At 37.9% G+C, this 21,336-nt stretch overlaps 1 protein-coding gene across 3 annotated transcripts in view; it reads left to right on the top strand.

The window, feature by feature from the left end:
* Positions 1-21,336, top strand: part of Ccdc50 (coiled-coil domain containing 50) — a 65,143-nt gene that overhangs the window by 23,345 nt on the left and 20,462 nt on the right. For 2 of the 3 annotated variants that reach the window (XM_057764169.1, XM_057764171.1), the window contains exons 2-5: positions 5,477-5,539; positions 6,500-6,626; positions 9,287-9,377; positions 17,144-17,261. In XM_057764169.1, the coding sequence (XP_057620152.1) occupies positions 5,477-5,539; positions 6,500-6,626; positions 9,287-9,377; positions 17,144-17,261 (399 nt within the window). Of the gene's footprint in view, positions 1-5,476; positions 5,540-6,499; positions 6,627-6,740; positions 6,901-9,286; positions 9,378-17,143; positions 17,262-21,336 lie in introns of those variants that run through there. The other variant, XM_057764170.1, reaches the window with a different exon arrangement.

The following is a 21,336-nucleotide window of genomic DNA, read 5'->3' as shown; positions in this document are numbered from 1 at the left end:
GAATAAAGTTTCTTCTTTGTGACTGATTGTCAAGAAGAGGATGTGTGGGGTGCTATTTGCATAAGAAGTAGTTCTGTAATTATGTATTTGGAAAACCCTACAATTATTGTAGGGAGAATTGGGACACAGGCAGTGTCTGAAGCTCAGAAGTGAAGCTGGTGAGTAGATCTGTTTGTAGGGACAAATGATGATAAAACAAGAAGAAACAGATTAGTGTTTGAAGAAGAGAAAAAGAAATAAAATTATAAAGGGCAGATTTGATTGGCTTGTAGTGGAGTCTGTCATAATATCACAGAGTTTTTTTTTTTTTTTTGGATAGATTTCATATAAAAACTGCCCTGGGAATGCTGCTGTGTTTGCCAGTGCATGTGCTAGTGTACACAGCTCACTACATTTGCTGTGATTCCTAGATTTCTATACATCAGGACACTGAGCTTGAAGAGCACCTAAGCAGTTTTGTGTTTTGCTTTTGTTTTTTTTTTAAATTGGTTTTAACTTTACTTTGAAATCCATCTTTACATGTTAACTTAGAATTCTTTGGTTTTATACACAGGAGTGATATAACTGTCAAATGGCAGTTCTCTTTTTAGTTTTCTGAGGCGTCACCACTAATACTCTCAGTGGCTATACATATACTGTTACATTCCATCTATTAATGAATCAATTTTTCATGTACTGTTCTAATCACGGTTTCCCCTTCCCTATGGTCATTGACTGAATTTGATATAACCATTGCTAGCACTGGAAGTTTCACTTAGTAGTGAGAGATGTCTAGTTGGGGCATTGTCTTCCCTGGGCTTTGGTGACTCCATTCATATCTTCATATACTTGTATATATTGGACAGCTTCTACAATAGCACATTTCCATATGACCCCTCCAATGACCTTATTGTTAGTTATCCTTCATGTTCTCTTTCTGACCCCAGTCCTGCATCCCCTTTCCAATTAACCCTGCTACCCAAGTCACACCCTTACTGCATCTCTCCAGTATGCTAGTTCCCTTTCCTCGGGGACCCTTCTTCCCTCCTGGTCCCTTACTCTACACCTAATCTTTGTGATTACAAGTATTGTATCATGCTTACCAGAGGCTTAAAAGCTAATATTCACATAGAAGAGAAAATGTACAATACTTGTCTTTTTGGGTCTAGGTCACCTCACTCAGGATGAATTTTTCTAGCTCCATACATTTACCTGCAAAGTTAATAATTTTGTTTTCTAAACTGTTCACTAATATGCCATTGTGCATATGTACATTTTCATTGTCTACTCATCAGTTGATGGACATCTCTAATTCCTTGTTCTGTGAATAGAGCAGTAGTGAACATGAATGAACAGTTTATGTTCCTGTTCGCACGGTGATGTAGGATTATTTCTTGTAGCTTCACCATCTCCACCATCCTTTGTTGTCATTTGTTCTTTTGATGGTAGCCATTCTAATAGTGGTGAGATGGGATCTCAGAAAACTTTTAACTATTAGATCTTTGGATTTCTTTTTAAAGGCATCTGTTCACCTCATTGGTTCACTTTTACTGACTGGTTTTGATTGCCTTTTTTTTTTTTTTTTTTTTGCTTATGGGTTTAGATGTAGTCCAGGCTTTTCTCAGACTCATGGTGAGGAAGAAGATGACCTTCACTGTTTTGATCATCACACCTCTATTTCTTGTGCTTGGTTACAGATGTGTGCAGTGGCTAGAATCCAGGGCCTTGTAAGTGCCAGGCAAGTGCTCTACCTGGTGATTACAACCTAGCCTCTTGGGATTATTATTTGTCACCTTTATATGTTCTGGACAGTAATAACCTGCCTGAGGTATACCTGACAGAACATTTGCTGTAGGTGGTGTTCTGTTCTCACTTCTTCTGTAGTTTGCTCTTTTCAATTTGTCACTGCCTTCTTAGGGCAGTATTGCACTCCGGGCGGTGACAGGTTCTATTTAGACATCTGACTTCTGGGTGTGTTCTGTTTTCAGGCCCCCACATCTCAAGATAGTGCCTACTCATGGACCTTGAAGTCACACCATGTGACAGAATAGTTCTCCACTGCTGATCCATCACTTACTTTTGTAGGATTTGAGTGTGTGCGTGCTATGGGCTTGTTCTGAGTCTGAGTCTATTCTCTTCACCAGGTCTCCCTTGGATGAGGCTTTTTTTCCCTTGCTCCTCCCAGGGAACTATATGCTTGACATGTTCGGCGTGGCTGCTTTTTGCAGTTGCCTTTCTCATTTCCCATACATTTCAGTTGTCCTATCACCCTCTGCCTGTGTGAAGGTTGAAAGCTCTTCCTCTTCTCTTTGGAATAGTCTGCTCTTTATTTTTTTAAAAAATATTTATTTATTTATTTATTTATTTATTTATTTATTTATTATGTATACAATATTCTGTCTGCGTGTATGCCTGAGGGCACCAGACCTCATTACAGATGGTTGTAAGCCACTATGTGGTTGCTGGGAATTGAACTCAGGACCTTTGGAAGAGCAGGCAATGCTCTTAACCTCTGAGCCATCTCTCCAGCCCCCTAGTCTGCTCTTTCTTTTTCTTTTTTCTTTTTTTTTTCTTTTTTTTTTTTTTTCTTTTTTTTGGAGCCTGTCCTGGAACTAGCTCTTGTAGACCAGCCTGGTCTCGAACTCACAGAGATCCGCCTGCCTCTGCCTCCCGAGTGCTGGGATTAAAGGCGTGCGCCACCACCGCCCAGCTAGTCTGCTCTTTCTTATACTGATTTCATTAGCTGCTTCACTTGGAGTGCCTTCTAGTTAGCACTCTTTCTCAGAATCGTCAGCATTTTGCATTTGATCAGCATCCCGTAGTTTTTCTGGGTGCATACACTGTGTAGAGAAGGTGTGGAGAAGCCCCCACACAGTCCCTGCCTTCAAGACTGCAGTTTACAAAAACGCCTGGTGAGTGAAACTGAATGAAGCAGTGTGAGAAGTTCCCTCACCAGTGCTTTGCCATGTGTGCTTTAAGATGAGCTGGACTGTCAGTATTGCTCACTTCGCATGGAGTAGGACTGAGAAGGATCAGGGGTTTCATCTGTCTTCTGAACTTGGCTGTGAAGTATTTTCTCCAGTGCCATTCTGGTTTACAAAGATGTCCACATTTCTATCTGCTTCAGCTTTCTTGAGAGCAGTGATGCAGCAAACTCAGGAAGGCCTTGAATGGCAATGCAGTTGGCACAAAAGAATTGTACATCAGACTAATAATATTTCTTTCTAAATGAAATTCTATACTTGGAAGCTGCTAGAGAATTTCATGTTAATCATGTGTTTGACAGCGTACCTCTTTGTGTGTGCACATGTACACTTTCTGCGGTCTTCTTTACTAGTGTAATCATTCTTTGTAGATACCATTTCATCAGTAAAAAGTCTTAAGACCAGTTATCAATGATTAAATATATTTTAAAAGAAATAGTATTCAGATGATGGATAATCCTTTGAACTATTCTATGCCTAATATATACTATCAAAATGAGTGGATTTGAAAATAGTATTTAAACAATCTGAAATTAAATATCTGAAGTATAAGAAATACGTTACAAAACGTTTAAGAAGTACAGAAACCAAGAAGCTGGCACATATAATATAGATACATATATGTATTTATGTTTGTATCTATAATCCTGAAAAATAGTTTCTTTAAAGTATAGTCCCATATACTATGTATTATAGACTTTGTTTTCTGTTAATTATTATTACTGCTTTTATATGAAATCTTGCTGTGTACCTTATGCTGGCCTGAACTTTTCAGTCTTTCCTCATGAGCCCCTAAATGCCGGGATTACAAACTGCCATTCTTCCTACATATAGTCTTCTTTTCAAAATGCTTTTCTCAAATATAGTGCTCATAAGAGTAATATAAAAACTTGACCTAGCCGGGCGGTGGTGGCGCACGCCTTTAATCCCAGTACGGAGGCAGAGGCAGGTGGATCTCTGTGAGTTCGAGGCCAGCCTGGTCTACAAGAGCTAGTTCCAGGACAGGAACCAAAAGCTACAGAGAAACCTTGTCTCGAAAAATCCAAAAATAAAAAAAAAAAAAAACACCTATTCTTTGAACATAAGTGTTTCCATTAGTACTATATTAAGATCAATTAATAAGGCCATGCATTTGGTGATATTCATCATTGGCAATACATTGTGAACACTTCTTTCTTCTAAGTTGAAAACACATATGCATTAGCCAAAAAAAATTCTGTACTAATTAATTGAAATGCCTTAGAGACTTCATGTTGGAAGTCTCTAGACTAATTTTTTTGGCAATAATTTCTTCCAGTTTATTGGAATTAAAAAGGGCTGTCAACTTGTCAGGGAAAATTGAACTTTTACTGTTAAACATTGACTTTTAATTCCAGCCTTGCTACCAATGACCACATTGTATAGTCCTTATGCGGACCATCTCTCTGCCCAGGATGTTAACTAGTATAATTTGACGGCACTTTCACTCCATATGTTTAACAGTGACTCAAGCTGGGCCTCAAGTGTTTAGAAGTTTCTGAATATACATCTGATGATAAGAACACATTTCAATTGGAATTACTAGTTCAACAGTTACATTTGAAAAGAACATATTTATTGGGCAGAAATGATTCCTGTGCTGTATATCCATTTCAAAATAGTCTTGACATCTCCAGGATCCCCCTACATTATTTCAAATGACCCATGGCTGCTAAATTAGGGGAGGATCCATGGTCTCGAGGATTCCCATTATCTTTGGATTTCAGATAATTGGGGAGTACCTCTTGGTATACACAAAACTAGGAATTCCGTTCTAGCTTACATGTCCAGCCATTAAGGATGGTGACTAACCTCAGAGGAGAGATCTCCTACCTAAGGAAATAAGGTGAGATCTCTGAAATAAGCTCAGCTCTCTAGAAGAACTATAGGTCAAGGTGCAGCAAGAATCTTTGACTCTTCAAACCCTGCTAGAAACCAGATTTCCTGTGCAACAATGTGCAAAGCATTGTTGACTCTAGTTATTTTAACTGCACCCTAGAGAGGCAGATAGGAGTTTGTAGAGCTCTGGGAGGAAGAGCTAACCATTGATTTGTGGCACACTTGCTGGACATTTATTTAGTAGGCTCTATGGTTTTTTATTTTGTGACTTGTTTTGTTTTATGTGTATGAGTGTTTTTCTGTTTTTTATATATGTATGACACATGGGTGCCTGGTGCCTGGTGCCTATGGAGGCCAGAAGAATGTGCTGGACTCACTGTTATTAGCTGACATGTGGGTTGCTGGGATCCAAACCAAGATCCTTTGCAAAAACAATAATTGTTCTTAACCACTGAGCTATTTCTCCAGCCCCATCACTAGGAATTTTGGTGAATGATGAATTAATACTTTATTAGACATTTTATGCATTGTAATTTATTTAATCTAATAAATTGCAAAATATTGAAATTGTTTTGAAGTACACAAAATTCTTTTATATTTATGCAGGTATATAGTAATACTAATAATTTCTCCATTCTGCTCTTCCTCCTCTACAGTGTGTCGAGATTTTGCTGTCCTGGAGGACCACACCCTGGCTCATAGCCTGCAGGAACAAGAGAGTAAGTACCAGCTCTAATTCATGAGCCTGCAGCTTTCTCTTTAGTGGTAGCTTGAGGCTGTTTCTTCCTGTTAGGTAAAGAGAAAGTCACTAAGTATATCTCATATCTCCCCTGAAGAAAGGTCTTGGCAAGTGACAAGGGTAAATAATGAATTCTGCATATTTTGAAATGAGTCAGGGATAGGAACAGTGCTCACTCTCTGGAGGAAAAGGACTGTTCCCTTCCCTTCCATAGCAGGGAGACAGTGGTTGTAAATGTGTCTGTAGTATGTCAGAAGCTTGCCCTTGGAATAGAAAATGGGACATTTTCCATAGGCAATAGTAGTGTCTGTGTTAAGTCGCACTGCAGATTTTTTTGTAGTTTGAGATAGGGTCTCCTGTAGCCCAGGCTGATCTGAAACCCCCATTGTAGTTTAGGATGATCTTGGAAATCTGATCCTACTGCCTCTGTGTCCCAAGTGCTGGCATTGTAGGCATGTGATACCACCCCCTGTTGATACCCTTCTGAGGATGGGACTTGGGGCTCCCTGAATGCTAGGCATGCACTCTGCTAACAAAGGTATATTCCCAACTCCACATGGTGGATTTTTCTGAATACTTAGTGTTTTAGTAGAAAGTAAAACCCATTTAGATAGTATTTTATGAGTTCATGATTTGTGAGTTCTTGGAATGGCAACAGCATTCAGTAGAAAGAACAGTGGCCAGCTTAAAGTGTCTATATAGACATCCTGGTACTGCTACATTTATGTCACATGATCAGAAAAGCAATTGACTTATTCCTGTTGATCTCCTTTTTACTCAGTAGAGTAACTCCTGAAGCAATTTTATCTTTTGTTAAAAGCATAAAGTGGAGTGGTGGGTATATAGACTTTTATAATGGTGAGGCCCTACTTAAATTGATTATAAGCTTGTTATTGACCTGTCAACACATTGTAACTCCCCTTCTAATGGTCCTGTCCAGTTGAGCATCATTTGGCATCAAACATTCAGCGGAACCGTCTGGTCCAGCATGATCTGCAGGTGGCTAAGCAGCTCCAAGAGGAAGATCTAAAAGCCCAAGCTCAGCTCCAGAAGCGATACAAAGACCTGTGAGATCTGGGAAATGGCACTGATAGAAGCATGCCTATGGGACAGCAGCCGGGGCAGGGAGGGCCCCTCTGGCTCTCCATGTCTTTTCTGTCTGGGATTACAAATTATGTGGTGGCTGTCCAGTAATTCTCTTGGTTACTGAAATATGCATTGGGAAATGTTAGTCATAGTACGCACACTTTTAACTCTTTGACTTTGAGCTGATTGGTTTGTCTCTTTCAATTTAGTCTTTGTACCTATGCCATGAAGAAAATAATCTCTTATCTTCTGACTGTAAGTTTGTTTGGGGGAAGCATTGTAATAATAGATACCAATTCTTTATGTGCCATAATGGGTTCCTTTAGTTTTCTTAGCTGTGTTTACTGTACCATCTTTCTTTGGTTTCCTTACTTTTTAAGAAGCACAATGTTCTAGAAGGCACTGAGGTGTAGCATGATGGGTTATAAGTGCTAAATGTGAGAAAATGTTGTGGGCGCCTAGGAAGCGAGAAGTAGCAGCTTTCAGCCTTTTCTTCCTGGCAGTCTGGCTAGCTGGCACAGCAGAAATTTTCATTAATGGTACTTTTCACTCAGATTGGGACCTTTAGACACTTCGAGCCAGGGTGACCAGCATTGACTGCTCTGTGCTCATAGTCCCCCTTCCTCATGGTTCTGTCCACTTAGCCAACTGTGCTAGCACTGACCCTACCTAGAAGCAGGCTTTGATGTTGTGAAGCTAAGCGTGAGTTTCACTTTTGTAACTTCTGTGTTGCTTGTGACCTTTGGAATTTCGATCTGCTTTCCATGCTTTCTCTATCACCTTTTTAAAGTTGATTTCTGTGTGATAATGGGTAAGATCCTAACTTACTCAACCTGTAACATAAAGTCTAAACCATTTTTTTTAACTTATTCAGTGGCATGAGAAGTCATAGCTCATGGCTGACCAAAATCACGTCTGCAGACTTTTCATTTAGGGGTTTTTCTTTGCTACCCTGTCTTAAAACAGAATCCGATGTGTATTCACAATAGTATGTATGGTCACACTTCTACTTTTAGATACATCTACCAATTTCCAAGAATATTCAACATTTTGTGATATAAATGAAAATGATTTTTATCTCCTTGGATTTGTTAGACTATTTTGGTTTCAGTCACTCCAGAGAAGTTAGGGGTCCCCTGACAATACTTTGTAATGTATCTTGCTGATTCTCAATGGAATATACAGTCACATCTGAGAGTCACAGAATATTTGAAGTTCAATTGTTGGAGAGAAAATGGGAGGAGATATATTTGTTTAGTAGGTGAACTGCAAATTATAAGTTGAATTTTTCCAGCTTGTTTTGAAGTAGTCATTTCTAAACATAATTTTGTTCATCTTTCCTAGATGGTTACTTTGTACAAGAGATAACTCCCCAGAATTATCACAGTCTAGAATTGTAACTCTCACTTTTCTTAAAACCTGAAACCAGAACACTGTACTTAGGATTATAATTTATAGTTAGTTACTTCTCAGAGAACCAGGCTTCTTAAAGATACTAGGAGAGTTTGCTTATTGATTAAGACCACTTGCTGCCATGGAAGAGGTCCTGGGTTTTGTTCCCATTACCAGCGCACAACCATCTATAACTCCATCTATAAGGATCTGAGAATGTCTTCTTGCCTCCTTGGGTACCAAATGTGTATGTGGTGCCTATTCATACACACAGGCACTCAATACATACACATAAAATAAATGAATATATCTTAAAGGTGCTATGTTAAGGTTCCTTTTCTCTTACCAAAATGATTACTCTAGTTTCATCCATCTGAATGTCTAAAAGACTTACTTTTTTTGTTTCCTCTGTATTGTACTTTATTTTGGGTTCATAGTAGGCATTGCTTAAATTTCTGTTTTATATATTAATGTGAAAATCAGACAAATAAGCAGAAACTAAAAACAAAAGCCATGATAGCTGCAATGTCTCTAATGTCTAAAGCATTGAGAAAACTGACATTTCCTAAAGAAGCCTCCACTGAGACCCACAGTTAAAGAACACGAGCTCTTTTTGTCCTTTTAAATTTTTTTTTTAATTTTTTTTTTTATTTTTTGGTTTTTCGAGACAGGGTTTCTCTGTGGTTTTGGAGCATGTCCTGGAACTAGCTCTTGTAGACCAGGCTGGTCTCGAACTCACAGAGATCCGCCTGCCTCTGCCTCCCGAGTGCTGGTGTCCTTTTAAATTTTATAAATCTTTTAGTGTTCATTTATAAATTTAAAAATAATAGAGATCATATTTATACAAAACTTAAAATCATACACTACCTCTGATTATAAAATTATTGATGTTTTTATGATCTTGCTCACATTCTTTTTCTGTGTGCTCTGTATTTGCATATTGGTGGGTATTGATCTCCTGGACTATAGAGCTTCTGCAGGATTCTGGAAGACCCTCTATCTTCCTGTAGAGTGGCCCCACTTGGGTAAAGCAATGCAGCTTTCATTATATCTGAAGGAATGCCAGATTTTCCACACAGTCACTTTATGATCCAACTTTTTACTTGGTTCAGTTGGGAAATGGTCTTTTCTGTCACTGTCATGTAAATTGAATTGTAACAGCTTATAATAGTTTTCAATGAACTGTTCTGTGTAACAAAAGTGTTCCCTTGTGTCCTTTGTCTATATCACCTATACCTTTGTTTTACAGTGAACAACACGACTGTGAAATTGCTCAAGAAATTCAGGAGAAACTGACTATAGAGGCTGAGAGACGACGAATTCAGGAGAAGAAGGATGAGGTATGACTTTGGTGAGGTCCTGCATCCTTTCTGGATGACAGCAGGACTCCTCATCTGGAATGCAGTAGGGCTTAGATGTTGTTTTGTGTGCACCACTGTTTATGGCCTCTTGATGGCTTGTGTCCTGGGGAAGTTTTGACATGAAATCTGAGTTCGTTTTCTAGCAATGCTGTCTCCATCATGATGACTTAACAGGATAGGAACTTATTCTCAGAAACAGGAAGTCTAAGATGACCTTCTCTGGGAAGCTGTGCCCCAGCTGCCCATCTTCATTGTCATAGGCAAGAAGCTCATGATTGATTCGAGGATGCTGCCATATCCTATATGATCTTAAATTATTATATCCACAAAGGCCTCAAATAAAACCCCATTCTGAGGCTCTGAGTAAGTGAAATGTGAGCAATCTTCAGCTTGCTAAAACCCTGCATGTGGGTTGCAGTGTTTGCGAGCAAGTCTAGAGAGCAGCTCCCGCTAGAGTGAGGAGTCAGTTCTTAGGAGGTCCCAGGAGCTGGCATTCTTCTCACTTGCTTTTTATGCTGATCCAAAGCATTTGATTCTTCCATTCTTGTTAAGTTCGTTTTTAAAGCTGAAATGAATAAGTTGACAATAATGTTTCGATTGTTAGAAGATGAATTTGTAGATGTTTGCTGTTGTGCTGTTTATTTGTAAGACTCTATACTGAGAATGCTCTAAGACTGAGAATTTTATGTACACTAATTCTGTGTCTACCTTCTTTCACACATCTTAGGCTGTTGGTGGTCATTGTACTGACTTATAGCACTGTAGAAAGCAATTGGTCAACTTTAATGGCAGCATTACAGTCTGATTTGTTAAATTTCCAGAAACATCTTTTACAGCTACAGGGGTGCTACTAATAATAATCACATAAATTGAGACTCTTGTGAGCCAATTTACACATGTGTCACTTTTAGATATAGCAGGGTCATTAGCAAATTAGCCTACAGACAAAGAGCCACCTTTGCACCTAAAGATTCATTCAGTGGCCAGTGATTGTGAAATATCTGAGTATATTTAGCTGTTTGTTAAAGAAATAAACTGTGACTATCTGATAATTCTCACTGCACGTAAGGATTAGGGCTGACTTCTGACCTGCTCTGTTAGTATCACAAGAACCCATTCTTACTGCAGGATGCCATGCTTCTTTATAGTAAATGCCTTCCTTTGAGATGGAACCAGGCTGAAATAAGTAATTGTATTTTATAGACAGGAAGCTTCTTTTTGTAAATTAGCAGATAGATAAATGCTACTTATATTGTCTAACCCTACCTCAATTCAGGAAGCCATGGGATAGAAAGAGAAACCAAACACTTGATTTTAAGTATGTGGGTTCAAGTAAGCAAGGTAGTTATTAATTCCAGTTTGCAGATCAAGAAAGAAAGTCTTAAATAGTGACTTGGTTCCATATTATAGTAAGATGCTAGAGAAATTTGTTTGTACTGTTTAGTTCTGACTTATATGTACTGTGGCACAATATAAAACCTGTGTTTTAGATTTGGAATGTTCAGGCCTAAATTTAGCTTTTTAGCTTTTAACTGTTTGATTTCCACCTGTTTAATTAAGCATGCAGTCTTAGGTCCCCAAGTGGCAGTCCTGTCAGTTGATACACCTTTGCACTGAGAGGCTGTGGTAGGGTTTTAGTGAGGTGGTATGTAAGGGGCCTCTGCTACTTAAGTGGAGAATTGCTTTTCCTTTAGCTTTTGACTGGTTGGTTTTTCCACTTCCATTACCTTATAACAATATGGATTTTTTTCTCAGAGTATATATTTGCAAAATTAGAAAAAAATTAAGTAAGCTAAATATGTTCCATTGTGCTGTGATTTAAGGGTCTTCCTTTCAGGCCTTCTATTTGCTTGCCCTCCACTATATTTTGACCTGTCTGTTCCCTTTTCTTAGCAGAGTCAAAAGTGAACTGGGAAATGTACCCGGAGATTTCAGCAACTAAGACTTTATGGTTAACCATAGATGTTTTCAGTTGTTATTTATTATCGTGTTTATTGTAGTTACGGTTGTATGTGTTAGCCCAGCAGATATAAGCAAAGAAGCCACTGTGCAGGGAGACAGATGGAGAAAAAAGGAGGGGCGGAGAGGTAGCTGGTTAGCATTGTGAACCTCTTCTGGTCTCCATTTGCCCTAAATACACTAGTTGAGTTTTCCCTACGTGTCCAGTGGAGGGCACTGGTAGGGTCTGAGATCCAGTGGGTTGGTTCCATTTTGGTCACAGTAGAGGCATTTGTTGATGTTTTAAAATGAATCAAGAGAAGCTATATTTAGTTGACTTAACTTGACAGTTCTTATATTCAATATGTATGTATGAAATGTATGTTTCTCTCTGTGTGTGTATATGTGTGTGTATAGAAGCATATCATATTTTGTACATTTAAAACTTGGTCTAGACACATGTGATGTGCAGCTATTTTAGGAAAGGTTGGTTTTTCTTATGTAAATATTAGCATGGCTAGCCCTGTCATGCAAGAATATGGTTCTGGTCTAACAGTTTGAAGCCATCTGTACTATGAACTGCTCAGAAATAAACTTAGTAACTAATTTATAATCAAAATGAGCCCAGTGTTATGTCTGCTTATCCATAGTACCCTCAGGGTATCAAGATTTTATAAAAGTATATTTATATAAGTTTGTTATTTTAAGAGCAGCTCAAATAACATATATTTTTGTTAGTATAATTTTCTGTGATTTGAACTGTAACCTACTTTTATATGTTTGTTGCAGTAAGGCTAAGGGAAGGGGGCTTCTGGTTGAGAAAACCCTGCTTTCCTTATCCCAGTGATACTGCTACTTTTATACCTATAGCCTTTTCCAGTTTTCCTGGCTTTACAGCACAACCCTTGATTATACCTGCTTTGAGATGTCCCCTAAGTTAGACATCCATGTGTAAAATGCTAACTAATGAAGTAGACTAGCAATCTACTTGGGTGGTTTTGTTTCCCCACTTTCCCCCATTACTGACAGTAATTTACAACTCATATTTTTAGATCTCTTTTCATTTTCAAGTTAAAAATGTCTTTCTTTTAAAACTCATGATGACTAGAGGACAGCGGTGAGAATATTACTGGAGAACTAATCCTAACGTACCCCTGTGTAGTGTAGAATTTCCCTAAAATGCTTGGTCCTGTGATTAATAGAGTGCTCCCTCTGGAAAAGATCTGCAGGCTCCCTGGGGCTGCTTTAATGGCTGTCCTAGAGCACTGAGCCACCGTTCCCTGCATTGTTTCATGAGCCTTTGCCACTTGATAGATGTTGTTAAGGATCCTGGCCAGTATCCAGATTCTCTGCTGTCCAGAACATGATATTTGGCCTCTTCAAGGAAATTTGCAAATGCATGTTTTCATTGTTTTCTTCCAGTATTCTAGAGATCTTGAACACTGTCCTTCATATGGTTGACACTAGTAAAGGGAGAAATGAAATATAATGTTGGCAGACTCACATTCTAACCACTCGGTCTTCTGTAAATATGTCATTTCTGCAGACTTGCACTGATAAATTAAAGCTGATTAGGCCTGAGTTCAGAAAGGGTTAAGATTTCTTGAAGATATGCTTGCCCATTTTATTTCATGAAACATGAATTCTGCAAGGTGCATATTTTTAATTTAATAAAAGACTGTCATAAAACAAAATTGAAAAATCCTAGGTTACTTCTTAACTTAAACAGTTTCTTCTGTCTAGTTTTAAAAATTTAAGATACATTTTGTTTAACTTATTTAGGAGAGTAATACTAGAGATTGAGCTCAGAGCCCTGGATATGCTTGAGGTCCTTTTACACTGAGCTAGACCCTCAGCTTTCAGTGTGCACTTTGAAGAGTTAACTACAGTGTATGTTTTAACTGAATGCTTTCTGTTTGCTCCTTTCTGGAGGATCTGGTGAGACAGTATGCTCCTTTCTGGAGGATCTGGTGAGACAGACATTATGCTCCTTTCTGGAGGATCTGCTGAGATAGTACGCTCCTTTCTGGAGGATCTCTGAGACAGACAGTATGCTCCTTTCTGGAGGATCTGCTGAGATAGTACGCTCCTTTCTGGAGGATCTGGTGAGACAGACAGTACTCTCCTTTCTGGAGGATCTGCTGAGACAGACAGTATGCTCCTTTCTGGAGGATGTGTTTGTAGGAAGGGAGCTGAGGATCCAGAAGACTTCACATACAAGATGACCAGTTGACTGATAGTGTCCAGCTCAGTGACTAATACCATCCGCCTTTGGTTTCAGAGGAAAGCACTTTGGTTATGGCCAAGAGTACGTCAGGCTGTGGTGGAGTTGGAAAGCAGAAGAAGAACTCCCTTTGGGGCCTGTGACTTAGGATAGTCTTTTTCAACTCTAGAAAGCCTTTCTTCTAAAGAACCTAAAGCCACTAAGAGCTTAGAAGAAAGGAAACATTTGCTTGTCAAGTGCCTGACATGTATTCTTCTCCTCACCGGATAGACCAGCCAGAGCAGTAAAGGAGGTCATTATTTTTGTCTCCCTCACGGGAGTGGACTGTGGCTGCCTCATTACTAGGATGGAGCTCGGTATCAGGAAATCAATGAAAAGTTTCCAGAGTGTTGTTTAATAGAATTCATTGACGGGGTGAGGGGCCCATCTCTTTCCTTTGTATTGTGCTTGCTGTAGAGCCAGCACTTAGGGAAATGATATTGGGGTGCATAGGAACTGGTGTAACTCAGGGGCATTTGTGCTTCTTTCCACTTCTCTGATCAGCAGGGTAGAAACTTGGAGAACATGTGTTTAGCATGATAGTTTTCGGGGTTCAAGCTAAAACCTATGACCCCTCTTTCTTCTTGGTTTGTGTGTTACTTAATAAGACCTTAAGGCAATAGTTCTGGCACATGGGTTCTGGTGAAAGCAGGCTGATTTACTCTGATGTTATTAAGTTGTCAGAAACATTTCAGTTTAAGGATGAATAACTTATACTTTTTTTTTTAATCAGCAAATGCCTGTTTAATGATGAAGCATCTCACAGGTCACATCTATGTTTGCCCTTATTTTTAAGGTCTTTCTGACATACAAAGATGGTTTCTTTTTTTCTTTCTTTTTTTTTTTAAAATAATCAAATATGTTGTTTACTGAGTTACAAGTGACATATTCAAGTAGGTGACAAAGCATTGAGTTTGAATTGTAAAATACAGAGGTTATGGATCTTGTTCTATTTGGGGCATTAAATGAATAAAAATCATCACAAAATACTTTTTTGAATGAAATTTTATCGATAACTTAACATAAGCATAACCATAGCAATTTTACTTAAGATTTCTTTTTTTTTGTGGGGGGGCGGGGGGGTATGGAGATTAAGAAGCTGTCAGAAGCACTGTGACTCTGAGACACCATTTCCAACTCAGGGAACGTTCCCTCTTCCCTATCACAATCCAGAAACCTACAGGTTTCCTATCTAGAGGAACTTGACGTATCAGGTATATTCTTGAAGGATGGAAAATGACATTCAGTTTTTCACAGTTTTCTTGTCTATGTTTTAACAAATTATCCACAGTAAACATATACTCATGATAATTAGAAAAATGATTTTTAAATTATATAAAGAGCTTTGCACAATTTTAATAGTGGCGAAAGGAGTGAAGTTAAATGTCTCACCCTGCCAATCCCTAGCTCCATGGAGGAAACCCCAGTTTAGAGCTGCCTTGTATATTCTTCTTTTATTTTTTTATTTTTTATTTATTTATTTTTTTTTTGGATTTTTCGAGACAGGGTTTCTCCGTAGCTTTTGGTTCCTGTCCTGGAACTAGCTCTTGTAGAAAACGACTTAAAAAAAAATGAAAAATATGGGGAAAAAGTGAAGTGAATACCAAAAAAAAAATAAAAAAAAAATAACTTATACTTTTTATCACACCAAACTCAATTGAAACCTTAAGAAACTTGTCTTGCGTAGTTACTGTTTGTCTCATTATGTCCCTTTCAGACCAGCTGGCTGGGATAGAATCACTAAAGGGACATTTTCTATCAGTACACTAGAAATTCACGTTCGTGTATGGAAAAGCACAAAGAAGGATGTGTCCTCCTTTACACTCACCTGCTCGGGTGCCTGGCATTGCACAGTCTGAGCATTTAGATAAACTCCAAACTTTTCTCAGGGCTCGGTGTATATTCTACAAATTTAAGTTTCAAGTTTGAAACTGGACATTAGCATCCATGTTGTCATATATACAAAACTGTATTCGTGAATGATAAAAATATGTTACAATCATTTCTAATTTTGTTTCCTGGGATTTGCATCTAACGTGTGTGTGTCTGTGTGTGTGTGTGTGTGTGTGTGTGTGTGTATGTATGTATGTATGTATGTATATATGTATTTGTGACAGAGTTTCTCTTTGTAACAGCCCTGACTGTCCTGGAACTTACTCTGTAGACCAGTCTGGCTCAAACTCATAGAGTTCTGCCTGTTGCTGTCTCCTGAGTGTTGGGCTTAAAGGCCATGCCACCATGTCTGACTCTGACTTTTTTTTTTAATGTATGTGGAATAATTATGTTTCCTTTGAGTTTTTTTTTCTTTTAATATATTTTTTGGACACATAAAATTTCAGAAAGACTTTTTTTTTGTACCAAATTTTCAGAAAGAAAAAGAAGTACTGTTTTTGTACCACTATGTTTATTCCATGTTATAAAGAGCTATCTCAAGTTTCTCATGTTCTTCCCATACTTGTGTTTCGTGCCCTGTTATCTGAGCCTTGAAGACCTGATGGGGTATGGAGCTTCTCTCCAGAAAAGTGTGTAATGTGCACAAAAGTCTCCGTGCTCCTCTATGGGGCTTTCATAGGCAGTCTTGACGTTCGGAATACTACACCGCAAGCAGAACTTTCGGTAACAGTTCATCTTTTTGTATAGTACAGAACACAGACGCTGAAGATGTTCAGGAGTGCCTGTGACCCACCCACCATCTTCTCGTCCACCATTTTACTGCAGTATTTTGTATCTTGTACTCTTTAAGCTTTTGGTAATTCCTGGTACCATTAAAACCCTGACTGACAGCCTTGCTAATGCTGTGTTCTGCATATTGCCTGTTGAAATGTTGTGCCTTGTTTAAAGCCTAACAGTTCAGAGCCATAGAATTCCTTGAAACATGGGTAGTGTTCCTTCTTTGGTGTCTCTATAGATACTCAGTTGTTCCTGAGGTGTCATCCTCACGTTACAAAGGTTGTTTGTATGCACCTGTGTCATCTTCATGTTACTGAGGTTGTTTGTATGCGCCTCTGCAGGGCGGTCACATTTGGGGAGAGAATTAGAATCCATAGCATCTGCTCAGAACGGGGTCTGGGGGTGCTTATCTTCTCCTTTCTCTTAATACAGCAGTATTCCTGTGAAAAGCAGATCAGAATCACATGATTAGTTTTATAAGTTTTATAACTAAATTATAAGCTAGCTTATTAAGTTTTCTAGCTTACTATTTCCTTGCCAATCCAAATCATCTATTTGGATAAAAGACTTCAAAAGACTTATTTTAAAAATTATGCTAGAATCAGCTTTAGACAAAACAACTTTGACTCTCTTTGTAGACTTAGCTAGCTTTATGTTTTAATTAGGGAAAAAATAAAGCCTATCATGCTTTTCTAGATTATGCATCCCTCTTGTTGAGCAGTCACATTGGCATTTGAATGACGTTTAATGTTTGCATGGAAGGCTGAGGAGCCTTAGACAGCAGAAGACAGCTGACAGGAAGAATCCCAGTTTGCCCTTGTCAGCCTTATTTGCTCTCTGGTGATAGTATTTTCACTTCCTTTTTGCTTTGTAGGACATAGCACGTCTTTTGCAAGAGAAGGAACTACAAGAAGAGAAAAAGAGGAAGAAGCACATTCCAGAGCCTTCTGGGAGCTGTGCCTTTGGGGATAACTACTATCATGAAGATGGAGGTAACAGCCAGTGCCTGTGTCATGACCTACCAGTCCTTACCCCAGCTACGAAACTCCTGTTTCAATTGGTCCACAACGTCAGCTAGGGACTGCGGGAAAGACGTGGTCTTATCCCAGACTCTGGCCGCATGTAGATTCGTGGCAGTGCTCTGTTTGAGTTTTAAATTTATATTCTATTTTATTTTAATGAGTAGCTGTATTTCTTATTATTTAATGGCCATGTTTTTACTGAACTTGAATATGACTTTGTAACACTAATGCACTCTTGGTGCTGAACCCATTGTAGTGTTGTGTTAATTACAAAATAATGTAATATGGCAAACGGCGGGTACAGTTCTGCATTGACACTTTCCTCAAAAAGTCTGAGCAGCGCTGTTTGAATAGGAAGATGTATCATGCGTCAGTCACTGGGTAAACGAGCGTTCTTCACCCTGCTTTCCCCTCTGATTGCCTGCAGTACCACCTAAGCTATGGAATTTACTGTCAGCTTGTGGCCTTGATGATTTCCCTGGGTTTGATTAGCATGTAGAATTTGGGAGGGAAAGAGTTCTGTGTGTTTAGTGCTGCTTTTCATCGTGGTGCCTATGGTGGTGGTGGGGATTATCTCAGAGTGTGTTGGGAACAGAATATTTGCAAACACAGAACATAGTTCAGCACTTTTAAAGATTTATCAGATGAAGAAAATTTCTTCTAGCTTCTTGTCTTCCTGATTATTGAGGTCCAGTTTCAAGACTGTACTTCCAGGGGTACCAATGAACAAAATTAAAGACAGCCTAGACAGTAAAAATTTACTACAGGGCCTTGTAACCCAATGATCAGCTGCTTTAAAAAAATTTTATCATGTAAAAGTATGTCTTTCCCTTAATGAGAATAATCAGTGTATGTATAGGTGGTAAGATTATTGTAGTTTGAGAATAATGTTGCTCAGTCACTTTTTTCTTTATTTTCTTTTTTTTTTTTTTAACTAACATGAATATAATTGGTTAGCAGTCAACTCTCTGGCTTGTTTGGGAAGTAGCTTGATGTCTTCCTACATAAATTCAATTCTTTTTAAAGAGCTATCTTTATTATGCTCATTTTTCTTCTGAAATTGCATATTGCATCTTACACAAAGAAAGAAGGTTGTTGCCATTGTTTTATTTAGTAGGAACGAACCTTCTGGTTCCTACTTACTATTCTTTAGTGTCAAAATCTTAGAAATGCAGAATTTGTGTAGTAGTGGGTTTTGTTTATTTATTTTAAAATTTGCTCTTGAAGCATGTTCACTATAATAAAAATAACTTCAATTTTTTAATTTTATTTTATGTTTTACGTTCACATATGTCTATGCACTGCATATTCCCATGGAGGCCAGAAGAGGGCCCCAAATCATCTGGAACTGGAGTTAGAGATGGTTGTGAGCCACCGTGTGGCTTCTGAGAATCAAACCTCAGTCCTCTGGAGAAGCAGCCAGTACTTGCTACCACTTGAGCGACCTCTTCATTCCCTCTGTTTTAAAATTTTAAGTCTAAAAGGAATTAGAATAGCAGAAGAGTTAACTAAAATGTCCATTTTAAGTACTTGAATTAAAACTCGAACTAACTTGAGTTGGGACTCAAGCCTATGTGTTTGGATTACAGTACTAGTATCCTGATGCACCTTTATTGTAGGAGACGATTTAAATTTTTGTGGTTTTTCTTTAAGAATACCTAGAATTATATTTATTTTAGCTATCTTTCTAAACTTGTAGAGAGTGGAGTAGAATAAAGGCTTGTTTGAAGGTGCTAAGAGAATATTAAGGAATAGAAAATGTTGGCTCCTCAAGCTTGTGTGGACACTGGTATTTCTTTTCCTTTGGTGATGATGTGTGTTTTTGACTATACAATTTTCTTTTATACCCCTTGAGTTAGACCTAGGTGGGTCCATAGGGACTGTGCTATTCAGCTTGTCATTACAAAGCAGCATTATGCTCTATGTAGGATTCTTTCCCAACACACACGATCAGTTCTTGGATTCTGCTTTATCTTTTAATAGAATCTGATTTTTGCCTTTGTTGTGTAATAATCACAGTATATCAGTGCTTGTCCTTTTATCTTTTGCTATATATATAAGCTTTAATAAATCTTAAAAATTATTATCTATAGATTTTAAATTTTAAATTATCTAAAATATTTGTGAATGTTCATAGAAAAAATAACATAAATTATTCCTTTGTGAATCCTCTTTCTCTTTAAAGCCACTTGCCTGGTATCATGTTCATATTTGCGATTATTTCTAAATACATGAATAAACTTTGAAGACTATCACTCTAGTCCCTTAGAACAATTTGCAGTTTGACAAAGGTACTTACTCTGACTTCTCTAAGGCATTTTTCTCATCTGTAAAATGAAGTTACAAAAATATATTTCTCATAGATTATGAAAAGATCAAATAATATAATTTTGATGAGTGACTTGTAAACTTTAAGTTATATATGTGTGTGTATAAATATGTATAGTATATATATAACACATACACAGACATATATTTGTATTTTGTTTCAACAAAATCTTACCTTGAATGACAAATATGGATACACACTTAAAATGTAGACACATATGTGTACATGTGTGTGCCATCCATATCACACAGATTGCCAATGAAAGCATTAGTTATACTTGACAAATAACTTGGTCTCAAGAACATCCAAATCTCTTTCTGCAACTAGAATGGTTGGAATAGGTTCAAGCAGAATCCCTCACTGCGTTCTCTCCTACCCCAGATTTAAAGATGCTATCACAGGTAAGCTATAGAAAATGAAACTACTATCAGTTAACTGTTTAGGAAGAATTAAAGAAATCATAGTTTCATAATTTATCTCCAAACAAGTTCCTTTGTGTTTGCTCTGAGCTTTCCGATGGACTCCACTCATAGCGCCCCCTGAACACACTGGTATAGACACTGGTAAGCCGGCTCTCTGAATGCGGTCATCATTTCATACCTTGTCAGTATTACATTAATTCTGGCAGCCAATTAATTCTTTCTCTGTTGTGAAGACGGAGTTAACAGGAAGTAAAAGAGCAGGGGTTTTTTTGTTTTTTTTTTTTTTTAACTATACCACTTTTAGATGAAGTACAAATTTGATTCTGAACTATGGAGAAAATCATTTTATAAGTATCTGTTAAAGAAAGCAGATTTTACTCTAGATCCACCTTTGAAGGGAAGCTCCTTTTCTTTAAAAAATGTAAAAGAAACCTGAGGTTGTTGAGTGGAGGCTATTTTATCGGTATTGTATTTAGCATACTTTCCATATATAGTACTTTTACATACTTCCTTATATTACAGTCAAAACACACAACCTGACCAAGACCCCTTAAGTCTGCCTGCTCGTGGAAGCTGTTTTAGTATTCAGCAAATGCCTGATTATTGCAAAGAACAGCTTAGTTATCTGAGCATTTTTTTTATGGAATGAAATTTGTTTTTACTATTTCTAAAGTGTAGTAAAAGGCTTTAGAAATGTTACAGTTACTCTGGTCTTGCAAAATGCTCACTAATTTACTTTCTTGTTTTTATAGTATGCTTGGGCCTGATAAAGCCCCATAAAAACACCCATGTATGTAGGGTTGTTTTTTCTTTTAAATTAGGGAATTTCATTTGTAGCTTATACTTTATGTTTGTATTTAGAAGACAGTATGGATGTTTTTAAAATGTATTTGGAAAATGACACCTGTTTATGTGTTCCAAATGTCATTTCCATTTTAGCTTTTTCCTTGATAGGATTCAACTAAAATGAGGAACAGAATTACCTCAATATAACAAGTCATTTACTTTAACATTCTGCTTGACTCTGTCTTCCCTCTACACTAAACTAGAACCCAGGCTGTCCCAGAAGTATCTGGGGATGCTTGTTTTGAACACATGGGGGTTGGAGGTAGAGGGTAGAGATCTGTAGTCGTTTTGAACTAAGCGGAAGTTAGGAGCATTGTACTTCATCTTACCATCACTTCGGTGAGAATGCTTAGAAATCTACAACTGGAGTCTCATCACTGTTTTGTAAGACTTTATGACCTCTAACTGGTAGCACCTATTCTAGCTGCAGATTGTCTTCAGAAAGTAG

This window comes from Chionomys nivalis, chromosome 3, assembly GCF_950005125.1.
Source record: "Chionomys nivalis chromosome 3, mChiNiv1.1, whole genome shotgun sequence".
Taxonomy (NCBI): domain Eukaryota; kingdom Metazoa; phylum Chordata; class Mammalia; order Rodentia; family Cricetidae; genus Chionomys; species Chionomys nivalis.
This window is presented reverse-complemented; position numbering and strand designations above follow the sequence as displayed.